At 37.9% G+C, this 19,315-nt stretch overlaps 1 protein-coding gene across 4 annotated transcripts; it reads left to right on the forward strand.

Moving 5' to 3' along the window:
* Positions 1 to 476: 476 nt before the first annotated feature.
* Positions 477 to 19,315, forward strand: LOC137941579 (uncharacterized). 4 transcript variants are annotated; one of them, XM_068787049.1, is made up of 13 exons: positions 477 to 662; positions 920 to 995; positions 9,757 to 9,808; positions 13,517 to 13,536; positions 13,629 to 13,694; positions 13,863 to 14,371; positions 14,482 to 14,631; positions 15,150 to 15,289; positions 15,881 to 16,109; positions 16,959 to 17,094; positions 18,143 to 18,237; positions 18,336 to 18,459; positions 19,025 to 19,315. In XM_068787049.1, exons 1-13 carry the CDS (start codon positions 577 to 579, stop codon positions 19,112 to 19,114), a joined length of 1,773 nt encoding a protein of 590 aa, XP_068643150.1. In that variant the 5' UTR covers positions 477 to 576; the 3' UTR covers positions 19,115 to 19,315. The 4 variants fall into 4 exon arrangements, with proteins under 4 accessions (XP_068643150.1, XP_068643152.1, XP_068643153.1 ...); XM_068787051.1 differs by having other exon boundaries at positions 15,159 to 15,289; XM_068787052.1 differs by lacking the exon at positions 13,517 to 13,536 and having other exon boundaries at positions 13,609 to 13,694; positions 13,863 to 13,896; positions 14,140 to 14,371.

Genomic DNA, 19,315 nt, shown 5'->3' on the forward strand with positions numbered 1-19,315 from the left:
GCGAGAGGAGCAGACGAGAGCCGAGCGAGAGGAGCAGAGACGATGTCGGGCGAAAATTTTCGTCCAGAGACAAAGGCTGAGCGAGAGGAGAGGAGAAAGGAAATGAGCGTGATTTTTTAGTTTCGAGGGGGGGGGGGGGGAAGAAGCGACGCCGTCGTTCGTGGTAATTGGATGACTTGAAAAAAAGGGCGGAAACAGAATTCCGTCGTTTTTGCCTGAGGAGATGAAATGGTGTTATCTTACTTCAAGTCAAAGTCATTCTGGACTAACACCATAAATGGGATGAACTAAGTAATGTAGGGGGAATTTATTTCACTTCATTGTGGACTAACCCCCCCTAAGTAATGCGGGGGAATTCATTCCACTTGAACAGTTAAATGAAGGGCATTGTGGCTATTTCGACACATGTTGGACTTTAAAGTGACGATGGTCAATGGCGCGACTTGTGTCCGGTGATTCTGGTTCTGGCATTCAAATACCTTGCACCCACCCCAGCCGAACAGCTAAAGAAGGGAGAAGACAAAACATCGCCCGTCTGCCTTCATACTGGTCATCGATTTGCTTTTCGATTCTCAGATGGCTGCCGAGACCGAAATCCAAGAGGAAACTCCTGCTATTAAGGCGTTGGGTTCACTATTCAAAATTACGGAAGTTTTTCTAATGTGAGAGTTTCATATCCATGTCATTCTTCTCCTTGCTTTTTTCTTACGCAAAAAGGAAAACTTTTTACTGTTCACCTGTAAGTTTAATTTGTGGTTGGCCTACTGTGTGCAATATTGTTTCACGAACAATAAGGAGCTCGGGGATTGATGTCCACGAAGTCTTGAGTAGCTTGAAAATATTGAATTACATATTGAGAAATTGAGGTCTGGACTTTTTTGCTCTAATGTACTGGTCTTTCGTCTCGTCTACTTAACAGGGATAATGCTTTGCTGGGAGTGCCGGCGGTGCCATCTGTCTTATCCCAAGTGGATCACCTGGATGTAGAAGCTCCAGTAAGTCTTTTCTTATTTGTACCGTAGTTTCTTCTTATATGTCTTAAATATGGCAAATTTTATGGTTTCTTTTTCAATGTCGAGTGTAAAATTGAATTTTGAGAAGTCAAAAGAAGGTCTTGCTTTACTAAGAGAAAATGGAAAAGGATCTAAAATGGTACATGAAGATGAGTCTGCATCCTATAATTATTATTACTGCCCTATTATTATTATTTTTTTTGTTGTCATTATTGATGAGGGCGACATTGATGCCAACAATGACAATGATGATAGTGATGATGATGATTGCTGACTGAATTCGTAGCAACTGGTTATATTTGGCATGGAGGGTCCATGCATGACATAAGTGTGACATAGAGTTGCCATGGTCTTGAGTTGGAATATAGGATTTCTGAAGAACTTGCGATGGTTAGATCTTGCATTGACACCCTTTCCTGTATTCATTTAATTCTTTCTTCGTGCCAATTCATTTAGGTATGTGTTATCAATTGGCTAGGCCTCTCATAACCCTCATCTACTTTCGAATCGGCTACTTTAGGTACATGACACCAGAAGATAAAAGGCTACTATAATGGGATTGGAACTGGAGAAGCTTTATTATGGTCTAGTATGAAAGCCTGGAATTGGTCTACGCACAATTAAGTGGCAACATCGAGCCTATTTCACTCTGGAAATGTTTGACACTTGCAAATGGGAGTCCTACCTCCTACACTGGCCCCTTAGGCAATTTAGATTCTACCACTCCAGAGCTCCAAGACCTTAGGCTCGGCCTCCTTATCTTCAAAGAAAGTCTAGGTGGCAGATTGTGGATTGAAGGTGACTCTATTGTTGTAATTTGGTGGTGCTCTAAAAATTTTGAGCAGAGTTTTCATAAAATTACTCTTCTCAGTTTGTTTGTGTTTGGCATCATATACCGAGATCAGCCAACTCCTTGGCTGTCTCTTTAGCTAAACAAGGGTTACCTCTAAATCTCTCCTTGTAATGGGACCCCTTCTTGTTTGCTTGTGGTAATGTTTTTCTCTGGCTTTGTCTTGAATGAAATTTTCCTTTATAAAAAAAAAGTATTGGTGATCTATTTGACAAAGGGGGCATATTGTGCATTTGTGCTGGATACTGCTGCTTGTGGCTAATGGGAATCTGGAAGGGGAGTAAACTATAAGAGTTCCTAAGGTGAGATGCCTGCAGGCTTGTTGACTAGTTGCCAACATTGAGTGCTAGCTGGATGAAGAGTGGGCCACCAACTCCGGGGACTCTTGGGATCCATTAGGAAAAACCTTTGAAGATTCTGTAACTTGTCATATAAAAGTGATAGAGCTGGAGGAAGGCTAAAAAGATACCAATTAATTGTTGTAGACTTGGTGACTGAGATATTATTTTTTTTAGTTGCAAACCTCATAAAAGCTTTAGCCTTAGGAGGCTTAAGAGAGACCAATGAGTCTATGATTCCTTGGGTTAAGGTGGGTAAAATTTATTTTGGCTATTATCTATTGCTACTGGCTCCTTGAACATATGGAAAGAAAGAAATCAGTGCATTTCTGAGGGAGTTGATCTCTCAACTGGTGGGGGGAGAGTGTGCATCATTGAACTTTCATGGTAATCTTTTCTGAGTCAGTGGGTCCTCCAGCATCTGGCATAGCTCACAACCTTGTCAAATTAATCTGAATCCAGCATAATGATTATACTGCCTCTGTTCCACAGACCAGCATATTTCAGCATCCTCAAATCGCATAATTATTCAACCCACAACATGGTCTTTATGCTGCCATATCCCTCGCTCATGCCCAAACTTTGAGAGCAGTTTGCTTTTCAACCTGAGGCCAACTGTCAGTGGTTGTATTGTTCGGGACATGTCGCTAGTATCTCCTTTCTCTTCTTCAGAGACTTTTGAGTCCATGATGGATCCCTTCTCTAGGGTCTCAGGATTTTTATTGATCATTTTTCTTGTCCACTGATGGTGGAGGGTGATTCGGCTGTTGGCTGGTCTGCTTGGAAGAAAATTCTCCTTGAATGTTTCCTGATGTATTTTTCATGTGATTGTTGATATCTACCATTTGTTGCCCATCACTTGCACTCACATGCAGAGAAGCACCAACAGTCTTGTGGATTCACCTAGTCGTTGGCAATGCCCTCCCACTCGACTGATCTACTCTTTATTTTGTTCTTTCTTTTTAATGAGATAGTATTATTTATTTCCTCAACTCCATGGGCAATAATGTAGGTTGTCTAACATTGTTAGAATATTGATCGTGTGGTGACATGAAAAATTGGTAAACAGAATGGTTTTGGAAGTTCTGTTTCCTTCAAGTTTTGTTATTCTTCCTGTTAGAGAATGACACGAGGGGTCATTTGGTAACTTTACACTGTCTGTAATGCCTAGTGATGACACCATCTTGATTAGGATATGTAGATGTGTATAGTTTAATTTCATGTAATTTGGAGGTGTATGTGTTAAGTTATGGACATGTAAGTGTATAGAGGACATTTATGTACTTTTACACCTTTTCACTTTAAGTTATAAAACCTGGGAGGTTGTGCATGACTTCCAAGGAGAGCTGTCCCAATTTGCTCTCTTATTGAATTCTTTCTCCTCTCCTTTTCTCATTCCTCTCTCAATCCTCCTTAATCGTTATTTCTTTACTTGATATTAGAGCAATCAATCTAGATTACAAGGTTGTGAAGGCTCTCTGTCTCCTCCATTGAAGTCAGCGGCCCCATAGGAAAGGGCTTTTCATTGTTTGGGCTGTCTGGTTAGTAAAAATCTGATTTTTTGTGTTTTCCTGCCATAACCCTATGATTGATGACTCCGACTGCAGATTAGCAGTTTTATGCCGAACTACTGCCCATGAGAGTTTAGTGGATTGGGATTTACCCATTTTGCTTTATGTGCACCCCTATTTATTGCCTCCTTGCTTGCATCATTTTTCAATAGGCCGACGTTAGCCCTTATTGTGGTGTTTTGTGGCTTATGTTGACTTGATTGCATATTTTGCACATATCTTACTTTTGTGGTTGGTGCAAATTGGATTGTTTGACCTAACCATAATTTTTGAGGTGGGACATACCTAGTTGGTGCAGGTGTAATTGTGTAGTGAAGTGAAATTGTGATTGAAATGAGTAGTATTTGATTCCAATGGCTGATTCTGGTGAGATTATCACCCCCTTTAAAAAAATCTGGAAGCTCTGAGTGAAAAGTACGATTCTGACTACATCTAAGAGACTAAATGGTCAAAATTATTTCAATTGGTCAAATCAATTCAGATATATCTTAATACAAAGAGGAATTCAAGTTTATTAGGGCAGATCTACCCTTTCCCTTGAATGATGATTGGGAAGCAAAAGATAGTCAATTATGACGCTAATCAACAACATATGTTCCAATCTGAGGAATCAAATTATGAATTGTGAGACTACGAAGAAGATATGGGTGTCTCTAGAAGCTCTATATGCTCAAGAGAGCAATCTGTCCTGAGTCTACGAATTGTATGCTAAACTATTCAGTATCAAGAGAGGTGAGAGATCTTTTACGCTATACTACAGTAAACTATTGGGTGTACTGCAGGAGATAAGTATCTTTCATCCCTTCACTACTAATGTGGGGGAACTAAGAAAACAATAGGCACAATTACGTGTGGCAAAATTTTTGGATGGCTTGGGATCAAAGTTTGATGCTGTTAGGGCACAACTCTTAGCCTTGGATGATATTACGTCTCTATCCATTGCGTTTAACATAATCATGCGTGCAGAGACTACTATTATATCTCAGGGGAAAGATATTAAGAGTGTTAATGTATCTGCCCTCCATACTTTGGGTATCCCAGAATTAGTCAGAGGTGGAGGTGGAGGTACTAGAGGCAGAGTATGGATGGTCTTAGCTGTCAGAGTGGTTCCGTCCACTCTTGTTAGAGTTTGTGTTCTGAGTTAGATACTTGGCTTTCCGCACTTTAAACGGCTAGTCTTTTCGGGTTGTATTGGCTAGGTATCTGACTCAGAACTTCGTAGTTAAGCGAGCCTGGGCGAGAGTAATTCTAGGATGGGTGACCTCCTGGGAAGTACTCTTGCTTAGGACTTTGACATGGTATCAGAGCTAGGCACGCCACGGCCCATGTTCGTATCCCGTGAGAAGCGGCTCCAGAATGGGTGGGGTGGGTGTCGGAGTGGTTCCGTCTACTCTTGTTAGAGTTTGTGTTCTGAGTTAGATACTTGGCTTTCCGCACCTTAAACGGCTAGTCTTTTCGGGTTGTATTGGTTAGGTATTTGACTCAAAACTTCGTAGTTAAGCGAGCCTGGGCGAGAGTAATTCTAGGATGGGTGACCTCTTGGGAAGTACTCTTGCCTAGGACTTTGACATGGTATCAGAGCTAGGCACGCCACGGCCTGCGTTCGTATCCCGTGAGAAGCGGCTCCAGAATGGGCGGGGTGGGTGTCAGAGTGTTCCGTCCACTCTTGTTAGAGTTTGTGTTCTGAGTTAGATACTTGGCTTTCCGCACTTTAAACGGCTAGTCTTTTCGGGTCGTATTGGCTAGGTATCTGACTCAGAACTTCGTAGTTAAACGAGCCTGGGCGAGAATAATTCTAGGATGGGTGACCTCCTGGGAAGTACTCTTGCCTAGGACTTGGACATTAGCAGAGGCAGATGTAGAGATTATAGTAGACCTGACATGAAATGTGTTCATTGTGGCCATTCAAATAATTTTTTTGATAAATGTGGGGCTAAATTCGGTAAACCAGCATGGGCAAATTCTCTTGTTCATGAGAGTACTGAAACATCTACTTGGCCCATAATGAATATTGGTCCAGGCTGATGAGATGCGACAACTTGCAACACATGGCACAATTAGTCGCTGCACCCCTACCTTAGCATTTGTAGCTTAGCCTTCACTTCTCACTGCCCCCTTGACAAGATCGGATTGTCTAGCTTACACGTGTTTTCTACATCTACTTGGGTTCTTGACTTAGGAGTTGCCACTTATATGTCAGGTATGTCTTCCTTGTTTTTTTATTTGAAAAAGTCCCCTTTCATTAAGCATGTTACCCTAGCTGATGGTTTTGTATAATTAGTTCAAGATATGGGTACACTTGTTCCATATTCATTGTCACCCCGGTCAATTTTATTTGTTCCCAAATTTCCACTTAATCTGTTGTCCGTGAGTCATCTTATTAAATCCATGAACTGCTCTGTAACTTTTTACCCGTTTCATTGTGTATTTCAGGATCTCATGGGGAGGAGAACGATTGGTTCCGTGCGTGAGAGAGGTGGACTATATTATCTAGATGATCACTCCCAATCTTCTTCTCATGTTCTTCATGTTGTAGTCACACCATTTCAATGGCATCTTCAATTAGGACATCCATCCCCAACAAAGCTAGTTCAACTCTTTCTTGATTTTCCTTCTAGTTTATCCTTTCAGTGCGATTTGTGCCAACTGAACAAGTATTATCAGACTCCTTTTCCAGCAAGCTATACATGAAGTAGTAGTTTATTTGAAATTGTCCATTCCAATGTATGGGAACCATGTCCCTTGTCTAGCGTTTTTGGTTACAAATATTTTCTTTCTTTCATTGGTGACTTTAGTTGATGAACCTAGGTGTATCTCATACTGGAGAAATTTGAAGTATTTGCTGTATTTCAAAGATTAAATTTATGAACCATAAATTTGATATGTTTTGCCAGAATCATGGCATCATGCACGACTCCTCGTGTGTGTTTACTTCTCAACAAAATGGATTAGATGAGAGTAAGAATCGTCACTCATTGGAAATTGCACATATTGTGCTCATTCATATGAATGTTCCAAAATCATATTGGGGTGATGCAGTCTCATTGTATGCTACTACATGTTATTTTATCAATGCAATGCCTTTGGTAGTTTTTGGAAATAAAATTCCTATTCAGTTTTTAATAACTTCTATTGAGTTATATCATCTATCTCCTTGCGTCTTTGGATGTGTTTGTTTTTCTCATGTCTTTGGTTCTTCCACAGACACACTATCTCTTTGTGCAGTTAAGTGTATCTTTTTGAGGTATTCACATACATAGAAGGGAAACACATGCTATTGTCCTTCTTCTAGAAAGACATTTGCATCTGTAGACTTCTTCTAGAAAGACATTTATATATGTGGATGTGACTTAATTTTGAAAATGTCTTCTTTTCTTCAACTACTAAGAGTATTACTCCACCACTGGCTAGTCCAGAAGTGGTACTTGTTCCATCTCTCGTAGATGATGCTCCTTTTGTCTCACCATTTGTTTATGCAGAAAAAAACATTACAGGTGTATCACAAAAGACATAACATTTGGGAAGATGCTATAGTTCCCTCTCTCTCGCCAGTTCAAGAATCCTCCTTGCTTGCTAGTCCTGGTTAAGTGATTTGAATCTTCCCATTGCTTTTCGAAAAGGGTATAAGCAAGTCCACTAGATATCCTTTGTCTAACCATGTATCCCTTGATTCCTCATCTCATTGATATAGACAATTTGTTCTTGCCATGTCTGCATTTGCTATTCCTTCCTCTATGCAAGATGTTTTTTTTTATCTCTTTAGTGGAAGCAAACTATGGATGTTGAGATTGGAGACCTTATATGATAGAGGTACATGGGTACTATGTGATTGGCCTCCTGTTGCTACTGAGGTTGAGTGTCGCTGGGTATACACTGTGAAATATAGAGCTGATGGGTTCATTGAGTGATACAAGGTCAGATTGGTAGCCTAAGGCTACACTTAGACATACGAGATTGATGTTTTTGAAACCTTCTCACCAATAGCTCTACCGACTTCGGTATGTATTTTGATATCTGTTGCAGTGAATCAGAATTTGCCTTTACTTCAATTGGATATGAAAAATGCCTTCTTGTATGGGGATCTTGAAGAAGAAGTCTATATGGAAACCTCTTGGGTATGTTGCTTAGGGGGGGGTTAGTAAGGTGTATGGCCTTGAGTGGAGCCCTAGGGCTTGGTTTGAGAACTTTAGCCACGTTGTTATGTCTTTTGGTTTCTCTTGAGCGACTGTGTTCACTCCTTATTTATCATGAAGAGGCAATCACGTATTATTGTACTACTGGTATATGTAAATGATATCATTCTATCAGGAAGTGACATAAAAGACATTGAACAAGTAACAATACATTTGTTAAAACATTTATAGACTAAAGATTTGGGTTCTCTGAAATATTTTCTTGGAATTGAGGTGGCCAGAAGCAAGACATAATTCGTGTTGACACAGAGAAAATAGACATGTTACAGGAGTATGGCCTGTTAGGGGTAAAATTAGTGGAGACCCCTATGGAGGTTGGTCATAACTTTCATGATGAGTATAGTGATGAACTCAAGGATAAGACATTGTACTGGAGACTAGTTGGGAAATTGATATGCCACAGTTACCCGTCTGGATATATCGTCTGTTTTTAGTATGTTTAGTCAGTTCATGGACCACTTACGCAAGATACATCTTGAAGTTGCACATAGGATATTAAGATATTTGAAGGGGGCTCCTAGAAAGGGTTATTTTTTAAACCTCATGATCACACTCACGCAAGATACATCTTGAAGTTGCACATAGGATATCAATATATTTGAAGGGGGCTCCTAGAAAGGGTTATTTTTTAAACCTCATGATCACTTAAATTAGAAGTTCAAATGTAGACTAACTTTGTCTAGACTTGATAAAAAGTCAACTACTGGCTACTGTGTGTTTTTAGGAGGAAGCTTGATAAGTTGGAAGTGTAAGAAACAAAATGTTGTGGCCCGGTCTAGCACTGAAGCTAGGTATAAAACCACGGCTCATATTGTTAGTGAGTTGATATGGGTGAGGTCAGTGGTCTGGGAATTGAATTTACAAAGTGATGAACCAATGACCATGTATTGTGACAGTCAAGCTGCTATATTCGTTGCAGTGAATCCAATATTTCAAAAGAGAACACAACATATAAAAGGAGACTGTCACTTCATTCGAGATGCAGTGATAAAAAAGGAAATGGTTACCCCATTTGTTCGATCTGGTGATCAATTGGTGATATATTCACAAATGCCTTGTGAAAACGTGAATTTGGAATTTTCTGTAACAAGATGGATGTTAAGGACATCTATGCTCCAGCTTGAGGGGGAATATTAGAAAATGACATGAGGGGTAATTTGGTAATTGTATGTTATCGGTAATACCTAGTGATTACACCATCTTGATCATGATATGTAGTTGTGTTTGTTGTTTTAAGGTCATGTAATTTGGAGGAGTGTGCGTTAAGTGTCAGAGTGGTTCCATCCACTCTTGTAGGCGGTAAGCTTTCCGCACCTAACAGATCGGTCTGTTGGGTTGTATTGGCTAGCCGTTGTCATGGTATCAGAGCTAGGCACGCCACGTCCCCCGTTCGAATCCCATGAGAGGCGGCTCCAGAATGGGCGGGGTGGGTGTCAGAGTGGTTCCATCTACTCTTGTAGGCGGTAAGCTTTCAGCACCTAACAGATCGGTCTTTTGGGTGTATTGGCTAGCCGCTGTCATTAAGTTATTGGCATGTAAGTGTATAGAGAGCATTTATGTACTTCTACACCTTTTTCACTTAAGTTGTAAAGACCTGGGAGGTCGTGCATGATTTTCAAGGAGGGCTCTCCTAATTTCCTCTCTTTCTGAATTCTTTCTCCTCTTTCCTTTTCTCGTTCCTCTCTCAATCCTCCTTAATCCTTATTTCTTTACACTTACTATGGATGATTATGTTTTCTTAATTCTATTCTAATGATATGTCATAAATGTGTTTGCTTTTTTTATGTGCAGAGTTTTCATGATCTTGGAGCTATCACGTCAAATAATGGTCTTGTTAGCAATGGCAAGCTTTCTCTTCACTACACTTGAATGAATGCTTCAATTGTTAGAATATACATTGTGAATGAAAGTTATCCTACATATATGACTTTCAAAAAAAAAATCTGGTTATTAGTTGGGAAAAAGACTTTCTAACTTTGGCTAGTTATTTTAGGATGAACCTGGATCCAACTTCAACATAGTATTGAAGTCAAGTTGGTTTTTCTATTAGGCTCCCGTTTAGATTTCCTTATTTGTGTTGTAATGTCTTAGGCCCGTTGTTCATTTGTTTAATCTTTAATGTGAGAGGAGAGTGTTAGTGGGAGGAATCCTACGTAGGTTAATGTTAGAAAAAAATGGTTATTAGTTGGCAAAATGCCTCCTAATTTTGGGAAGGTTTTGGACGTAACTTTAAAATGCATTTTTCGTTATTTTTTATTTTTTTTGGTTCTTTCTTTATTCACTGATTAGTTAACTTCTTTTTTTTTTTTTTTTGAAACCAGTGAGAAATGAGATTTTATTATCTTGTAAAGATACACAAAAAGCTCCCTGGGGGAGATCCAAAGAGAGAATGAAATGAAACAATAAAATTTAAGAAAATTCAAGCATGAAAAAAAAGTTGAAAATGTAAGTGTAAGTAAGAAGAAGAAAGGTTGAAGAGAGAGAATGAGAAGGAGAGAGCTTGGAGAAGAGAAATTGAGAAAAGAATACTGAAAATTCGTGGCTGGACTTCCTCCAGCTTCTATTTATAGATTTAGGGTTGAGCAGGTGAGGTCAATTTACAACATTGCCTCTACTTTAAGTGAAAACCCTAATTCTCTATATCTCCTATTCTAAGTGTCCCCTTTACATGAAATTTTTTCCATAGACATAGTTTGACATAGAGAATAAGATTACATCAAGAAATATAAATAACGACAAGGTAAAATGACCAAAATGCCCATGTTCTTGGTTTTCAACACTCCCCTTCAAGCTGGAGAGTATATGTCGAACTATCCCAGATTGCTGTAGAAGTTCAGGAATTCGCGCTTTCCCAATGCTTTAGTTAGGATATCGCTGAGTTGATCACCAGACCGAACATACGGACTAGTTACTTCTTTCTTCATTACTGCATCTCGGATGAAGTGACAATATTCCTCTATATGTTTTGTTCTTTCATGAAAGACTGAATTATTTGCAATGAAGATTGCTGCCTGGTTATTACATTTCATAGTCATAGGATCCTGGTGATCAAGGCCAAACTCCTGGACAACAGATAAATTGGATCTGTATTTTGGTTAGTTCGAGGTCACTAAGAGATTGGCCACTTCTGCGTCTCACTCTGCCGTTTCTATTTCTTGCTGCTTTTATGGTTGAAAAGTTGGTCTAGCATAAGATATTATCTGAAGTGGCCTGGTTTTCCTTGATCTGGTTATAACTACATAAGCAATTGTGTACCTGTCTTTTTCAAAATAAAAAAAAAAATTGTGTACCTGTTGCTGATTCTAAGTGGATATCCAGCTGTTCTGAAGTAGTCCCTGGAATTATGTCATTCCATGAACTTTTAACAGGAAGAGGTGACTCGTTCTTGCTGATTTAGAGGTAGTTCCCAGAAAATTGTATGCAAATGGTTTTATTTTCATAGACACTTGAGGAGATTGTAAAATTTCAAGATGCAGCTCCTGTGGCTGATAAAAGGATCTCAAGTGGCATCTCAAGTGCCTGGTACAGGTGTGTGTAAGATGATGTTGCTGAATTCTTCGAGTATTTTGATCTGGATATATGAATGTTGGCTGGGCTGGGATTTTGGAGTACCAGCTGTTGCCATGGCAATTGCTTTTGATATTCTTCTTGTCTGAACTCCTTGTACTGTTGCCACAAACCTGGAGGGAGTCCCCTAACATGAATAGCTCAAGTCATTGTTACAGCCAAAAGGTAATATAATGTCAAACTGCCAGCGGGTGAAGCACTTCGTTGTGAGATTTTTGATGATGAGTCTGCAATAGAAGGAAGTCATGAACTTGATCACACAAATCAGTTCGGATGCTGCTTGGTTAGGCTTATCTGAAGTAATAGGCCAAACAGCCTCTAGTATTTCCTTGTAGCACCTGCAGATAGCTCATTAGAGAATGCTACTAGGGAATCTGCTTGAGGTGCTTTTATGCTTTGTCTCTGTTTCTTTAATGCAACATATCCAGAACAGAGACAGCACACTCTTTTGCAATCTCCTTGTCCTGTCTTTTGTTACTGCTCACTGTAGGTTTTTTCTTCTGGGTGGCTCTTTACTGAATTTGGTGGAATTCTGCCGAATCTTGGATCTTTATATGTTGGAACAAGTATTAGCCAACTCTGTTGCAATAGCAGTAGACTTTGCTGGACTCTTCACCCTTCTGTTTGAGCTGGATTTGTTTGTTCATTGCTGTTTGCTTGGTTAATGGTCTTATTAATTAAAAAGCTGATATTATCTTTTTATTGGAAACACACAGTAACGTGCTGGTCATTGATGCCCCAGAATTTGCTGCATCAATCGTTGCCATGTCATATGCTTTTCTAGATCATGGAAAGAAATAGGAGTGACTGTCCCAAGGAATCAAAAGCTGAAGTTAGACATGATTAGGTGATTTAATTGATTCCAGACATGTTCAAATATCAGAGGATCACTACCAGGAGCTCATAGAAATATTAGAGAACCCCTTTGTTATAGTTCCTTGGGTTTCTTATTTTGTTATATATGGGTATTTTTGTTATTGCACTTAAATGGTTTTTCTATTGTCATTCTCTAGTGATTGGTTTTTCTTGCATAGAGATTGTTACCACTATTTTGTGTTTGAAATCATTTATGTTGGTTTTGAATTTTCTTTTTTTGTCACTTATATTTCTTTATCCTTTGTGGGTTAGCCCTAGTTAGGGTAGTGAGAGTCTTTCTCTGCTATGGACATCTGGAGATGGTTTGTTGTTCAGGTGGAGATATAGGAGAAATGATTGTTGCAATTCTTTTTCATATTCAAGTTGGGATCATTGCCATGTTCTCCTCAGCTTGAGAGGGAGAAAGAGTATAAATGTGTGAAGCTGATCCTAAAGTTGAATACCACAAAAATTACAAATTGTGAAGTTTTTGAAGCCAAAGTGACCAAAGATTGTTTGAAGACCAATTTTTTGTTGAAGAACGATTTATGTTTCTCTTTTTTTTTATGCTTATGGGGTCTATGAGACAAATTTTATAACAAGCTGAAGTTGTATGCATCAGCTTGAGGGGGAGTTTGGAAAGAATTATTAGATTTTACTTGTTAACCATGAAAGTGTTTTCCCTTAGAAATCAGATTCCAAGGTTTAGAGGTTGCAGGGACATAGATGTAATTTTTAAAGGATTTTAATTATAAATAGAGGAGAAGGATTTGTAAGCTCCAAATCTTTTTCTTCCTGCAAATTCCAATAATTATCATATTAAAGTTAGACCAGTTCTTTTGGAAATGACTAGCTGAAGTAAGAAACCTCTTCCCAACTTAAAAGCATAGAGTTTCTTCAGTTTTAAAGTCTAAAAAATGTGGGTCTATTCTCCTCCCCACAAAAATTTCCACTCTGAGACAACTAGCTTGAGATGTGGAGTGCACTTGGGTTCCAAGTACTCTTGAGACAACTATAACTTGAAATGATTGATACCTTTTTATGTCTAAAAATTTCTATTTTGACCTCCAAATTCATGTTAGATTCTTACGTTGGCTAAAATCTGACATTCATGTTTATGATCCGACAGGTTGTTGTCTCTCTTTGGAGGACATGGAGTCCAAATTCATGTTAGATTCTTAGGTTGTCTAAAATCTGACATTAATGTTTATGATCTGACAGGTTGTTGTCTCTCTTTGGATGACATGGAGTTAGCTGAACAGATGAGTGCACTTGGGCTCCCAATGTCATTCATCACAAACAGGAAGGCAAGTTTAGCTTTGTTTCTTTTGACTTTTCCATGTGGAATAGGGTCAACTTGTTAGGATATTACAACCATATAAAGGGTTGTTTTTGAGTGAATGCTTTCATTGAGTGTTTCATCCTGATTCATGTCAAGGTAACGCTTTCTTGCTATTTTCAAATTTGTATTGCAGAAAAACACTTCCTTGACAAAAGGAAAAAGAAAAGGTGCATCGAGAAAGACCATAACTGGCCATGAACAGATTGTTTCAAATATTAATGTGGAAATTACTGCAGAAATTGATCCTGAAAGTACTTTTCTGGATGCAAATCTTGAATATGATCAAGAAAAAATTGGTAGAAAATCAGAAGTGGTTGAATGTTTTGAAGATTCAGTTGGTGGCAAATGTAATATGGGAGTCAAAGAAGTTTTTCTTTGTGAAAGAGCTAAACAGTTTGCATGCATTTCAGATCAGTTTGATGTCTCTAACTGCGATAATGGTTTGGGAGATTGGGAAGTAGCTTGGGATGATTACTACATGAGGTACTACTATTACAATTCCAAAACACAAGAGTCAACATGGAATCCTCCTTCGGGCATGGAATGCTCTGCTGGAGTAGAAGAGAGGACTGAGAATTCTGATGATAAGGATGCGGATATTAATCCTGCTCCGTTTTATGATATTCAGGATAACATTGACAGGTCGGCATGGAAAATCATATTGGTTTTCATTAAATCTGAATGTTTCCCTCCTTTGCTGATCCTTTTTCTGTTGAACTCTTATCTTATATCTGCTCATACTCTGATGGCAGTTTGCAAACTATAGTCAATCAATTAGGTTTTGAAGAAGTTTGGAGAAATGACCCTGAACTAGCAATTACGAACTCTAAAAAAGATGAAATGGAGGACTCACAATCAAATGTCAAGGAGGTTGAGGAACTGGAGGATCCACTACCAAATGGGTACGAGCTGATCTATTGTGTTAGAATAATCACTTGATAAATTAGTCACTGTCATCTCCATAACCTTGTTCAGCTCCCAACTTCTTTGTCATGACTACATAAGTTTTCTGCCATTCTGGCTATCATACACTTGATTCATTGTTATGTCATCATTTTCTAGTGTTTCAGCAGATGTGCCAACTTGTCTTTTTTTTTTTTCGAAAGATGAGAATTTTATTAAAATAGAAGATATCTTACCATTTTGCTTAGCTGTCTTTTCATTTTTTACCTTCTCTTCTTCTTCCCCATCCATCACCTGATCTTGCTATGGTTTTTCTTGCTGTTGCTCTAAGTATGCCTTTGCTGGATATTTTAAACCATCCCAAAAGTGTTGTTTTTATTCTTTAATCTATTATTATTACTTTTATTACTATTTTCATTACAGTTCTTTTTTATTTCTGTAATAATAATATGAATACGAGTGTTATATTTTCCTTCCTTGCAACTGTTCTAATGATAGTTTTAATGCTTCATTTTAGGGGAACCAGTTGTGAAAAGTACTGGAGAAGTGATCCTAACATGGAAGTTCTGGACGATCATCATGACCTTACTGCTCTAAAAAGGAAAAAAAAACAAAAGAAAAGATCTCAAAGAAAGTATAAATCTGATGGGCACAAAGGTATGTTTTGCATTATCAAGAAACAAATTTACACTTTACAGTTAACCTATTTTTTCCTTTTTTTTTTTTTTTTGTTCAATTACAGAGAAAGACGGTGCTAGTTGTAGGCTCCTTGTTCTTGGTCATTGGGTGCCCCTTTAATTTCTTGCATTCAATCTTTGGGTGTTGGCTCTTGCCCTCTCTTCCTTGTATTCTTTTGCTCTTTTAATAAATTCATTCACCACTAAAAAGAATTGTTTTTGCCTGGAGAGCTACTGAGATTGCCTTTTTAAGGTCAAATGGCCTCCTTGGCTTTTCAATTGGAAAAATATTGAGAGAGAGAGAGAGATCATGCCCTTTTTTTTGTTTTCATGTTCTTTTGCTTAGGGTTTTGAACATGCAACTGCATAAACAGTCAGTTGAACGAGGGCAGTTCGAAGTTGTTTCCTCATCTTATGCTGTAGGAAAGATCTGTTATTTTAGGCATCATATTCACGGACTTGCATTGTCACATCAATGCCATTATGTTGTGTATACGAGTTGGTCTTATTGGGCCCAACTCCTGATTCTCTAATTGGTTGTTTTTATTTAAATATATTGAATGCTTTGCAGAAGTTTTGTCAGAGCCACATTTGGAAGGATTGACAGCTGATATTGTTAAATATTGGTGTCAGAGATACCTCCTCTTTTCAAGATTTGATGAAGGCATAAAAATGGATGAAGAAGGATGGTTTTCTGTCACCCCAGAGTCTATTGCAAGGCATCATGCAACTCGGTGCAGTAGTGGCATTATAATTGATTGCTTCACAGGAGTCGGTGGAAATGTGATCCAGTTTGCTAGGTTGTTTGCACTTTTTGTAGTCTAATTGTTACTGTTCTTTTGCTACTTTTTTCTGAATGGTTCCTTATTATGCATTCCATTCATGTTTATTTTAATCATGACAAACATTCATGTTACTGTTTATTTTCATTTTTAAATCCTGAAAAAATTAAAATTTGTTGTACTCTGCTGGCTGATTTGATCAGGACTGTGGATAGAGTTGAACCCTTAATTTTAAATCCAGATTTTAGTTATCTGTCTATATATGTAGAAAGAGAGAGGAGGCTGGTCACAGGTTGGCCACACCAACAAATCTCCTTTTCAAAAGTCATGGATTAGCAGATAGCCTCTTTCTTCATTATATTTACAGCAATGCCATAACCTCCATTTTTTCATAAAAAAAAAAAATTAAAAGTAAAAAAATATAAAAAATGGACATCAGCCATGAACACATGGGAAGAGATGTAGAACTGAGAGAAATAATTCAAGGAAAAGAATGTAGAACAGAGAAATAGAATGTTGAAACCCATACCTAGGTAAGCTTGAACCCAAGGTCTCACGCTAGAAACCCTCCCTGAGACCATGGAGTTGAGTCCACATATATATATTTTTCACTCTCTAATCTATGATGGGCAATCTGCTGGTTATAGAAGTGTTAATCATGAGGTAGTGTGCATATCATGAAATGTAGTATGTAGGTAATTGGAGCCTTAGATGCCTGCAATCCAGCTACCTATTTATTTATCTGATGATTTTTTCCAATTACTGTAATTTTTTTCTGGTCCAATCTACAACTAGTTATTGGTAAGTAGTTCTCTTTTATCTAAAAAAGACATAGATTTAACCACTTTTGTTTGTTGAAAATTTCAGGAAAAATCACGTTATTGCAATTGACATCAATCCACAAAAAATTGCTTATGCGCAGCATAATGCAACTGTTTATGGAGTTGTTGACCGCATAGATTTCATCAGCGGGGACTTTTTCCAGTTGTCACCCAAATTGAAGGTGAGGGATACCATCTCGGTTCTTCCATCTAAATTGATTACTTGAAAATTTTTGGGTTGACAATAAATATCTCAGGTTAGGACACTTGACACAAGACACAAGACACCTGCTTCAATTTAATGCAATTAGGCTTCTTTCTATGTCTTTGATTAGATATATTTGACATAAAGTTACATGTCCTCTATGCTTTTTTCACTTATATTCTCTGTGAAGTTTTAATTTCTGGCTATCATAAAAAAGTGAAACAAAAAAACTTGAACATTCTTGTAACATTTATTTAAACCTACTCTTGTTCTTATATGTTAAATATCCTCTAGATCATTTTGGTCATTTTATAGACACTGTGATGGGGAATGGTTAATTGGTTTTAATTAAACGTACTTATGGGAAGAAGATGGGATCCATTGCAGAAATCTGGTAGACAAGGGAGAAATTTGGACAAAGAGGAAGAGAAAAGCTAAGAAGAAGAAGAACGGGAAGGAGGCAAGAAACAAGAAATTTCGTTCATTATCAAAAACTGTCCCTAATCCCGATTACACTTATTAATAATCAAAACTCTAAATTCAAATTCCAAACAAGAGATAAAGTTTATCTCGTAAATAAGTGGAAAATAAATAAAAAATAAAAAATAAAAAGACTTCATAAAAGTGGATAATCTCCCAACCACAAGTGGTGTGTCCTGGTGGGGCTCTATGCCTCCGAGTATACACTCGGGTGATCGGTGGTATACTGGTGTCTCTACCACACTGTATGAGCTTGTAGGAGTGACAGAAAGAGTGGGTTATTGATAGGAGCCTGTTGTCCAGATTGTATATTATTCTGATGTGTAATTAGATAGAGAGACACGAGTCATGAAGAGTATTTATGTAAATGGTTATTAAGTCACTTAAGAAATAAAAAAGAAGGGGGTTGAATTCTTTTCCCCCAACGAGTGCAATTCAGCGCACTCTTTTTCTTCTTTCTTCCTTTTCTCTTCTTCTTTTTATATCTTTTCACATTGTACTTAATTGAATTGAAGAAGAATGTTTAATCATGCATGTTTATGCAGGGTGATACTGTTTTCTTGTCACCTCCTTGGGGTGGTCCGGACTATGCCAAAGTGAAGACTTACGATATTCGGACAATGCTTAAGCCTCATGATGGGTCTGTCCTCCTCCTATATGAACTTAATTCCTAAGAAAGCATCTTTCTTGGATCTTTTAGGGTGTTAGGCATTCCTGAATTTTTTTTTTTTGGTCCAGGTATTTTCTTTTCAAGATTGCAAAGGAAATTGCTCCAAGGATAGTCATGTTTCTTCCACGTAATATTGATGTAAACCAGTTAGCAGAGATTGCTTTGCTTGAACACCCTCATTGGGCCCTAGAGGTATTATTTGCACTGATTTAGAATATTTTGCTTTTCCGCTGTAATATGTCTGGCTATCTTATTGGAAAAAAAAAAATACTTTGAAGAACTCTGGTTCACAAGTACCTAAAGTTCTTGCTGAGGGCCATGAGATCAATACAGCTGACGCCCATGTTATTTGATCACTGCAGTAAGTGATGTATATGGTGGCGTTCTTGCCATTTTCTAAATGGATCTATCAGTTCCACTTTTGTGCTTTCTAATCATGAGGGTTGATCCAATACGAAAAACCATTTGGTGCAAAACATGTGAAACGGTTATCTCAGCCGTCTGATTTACAATGTGGGCGATCATGATCGGACTGTTGAGATAGCCATTTCTCATGTTTCGCACCAAATGACTTTTCGTATTGGATCAGCCATATTCTTGCAATATATATATATTGTGAACATGATTGCTTGTAAATTAAATGACACAAAAGTATTAGTTTATCAGAGATCAACTGAAAATTGCTGTAATGTTCAATGTACTTTATCATTTAAGTAAACTCTTTATGATAAAGGCACTGAAGGATTTCTGATTTCAGGTAGAGAAAAACTTCTTAAATGGCAAACTGAAGGCAATAACTGCCTACTTCACTGAGGTCCGGAACCAGGAAGCAAGAAGTGAAAGTTGATGCTCATGTAAGCATCTGTCCTCAACCACTAATATGTAATATCTCTATTCGACATGATTTATAATGTATGATGTGGTCATTAAGTTATTTGATTTTTTTCTTCATCAGATCAGAGAATCTAGTGGAAGAGCTAAAGTACTGGTATTTAATATTCTTAAAATAACAATAGTAATAATAATTAAATAATAAGCATAAAAAGGT

Source organism: Aristolochia californica, unplaced genomic scaffold (assembly GCF_029961685.1).
Source record: "Aristolochia californica isolate CCGP_79_NKW_82.1479 unplaced genomic scaffold, dmAriCali1.0.hap1 SCAF_9, whole genome shotgun sequence".
Taxonomy (NCBI): domain Eukaryota; kingdom Viridiplantae; phylum Streptophyta; class Magnoliopsida; order Piperales; family Aristolochiaceae; genus Aristolochia; species Aristolochia californica.

Excerpts from the sequence above, each read along its gene's own strand:
- LOC137941579 (XM_068787049.1), top strand. The coding sequence starts at position 577 with ATGGCTGCCGAGACCGAAATCCAAGAGGAAACTCCTGCTATTAAGGCG. Across the intron at positions 9,809-13,516 it reads TAATGGTCTTGTTAGCAATG|GTTGTTGTCTCTCTTTGGAG; the intron begins GCAAGCTTTCTC and ends ATGATCCGACAG. Across the intron at positions 15,290-15,880 it reads TAAATCTGATGGGCACAAAG|AAGTTTTGTCAGAGCCACAT; the intron begins GTATGTTTTGCA and ends AATGCTTTGCAG.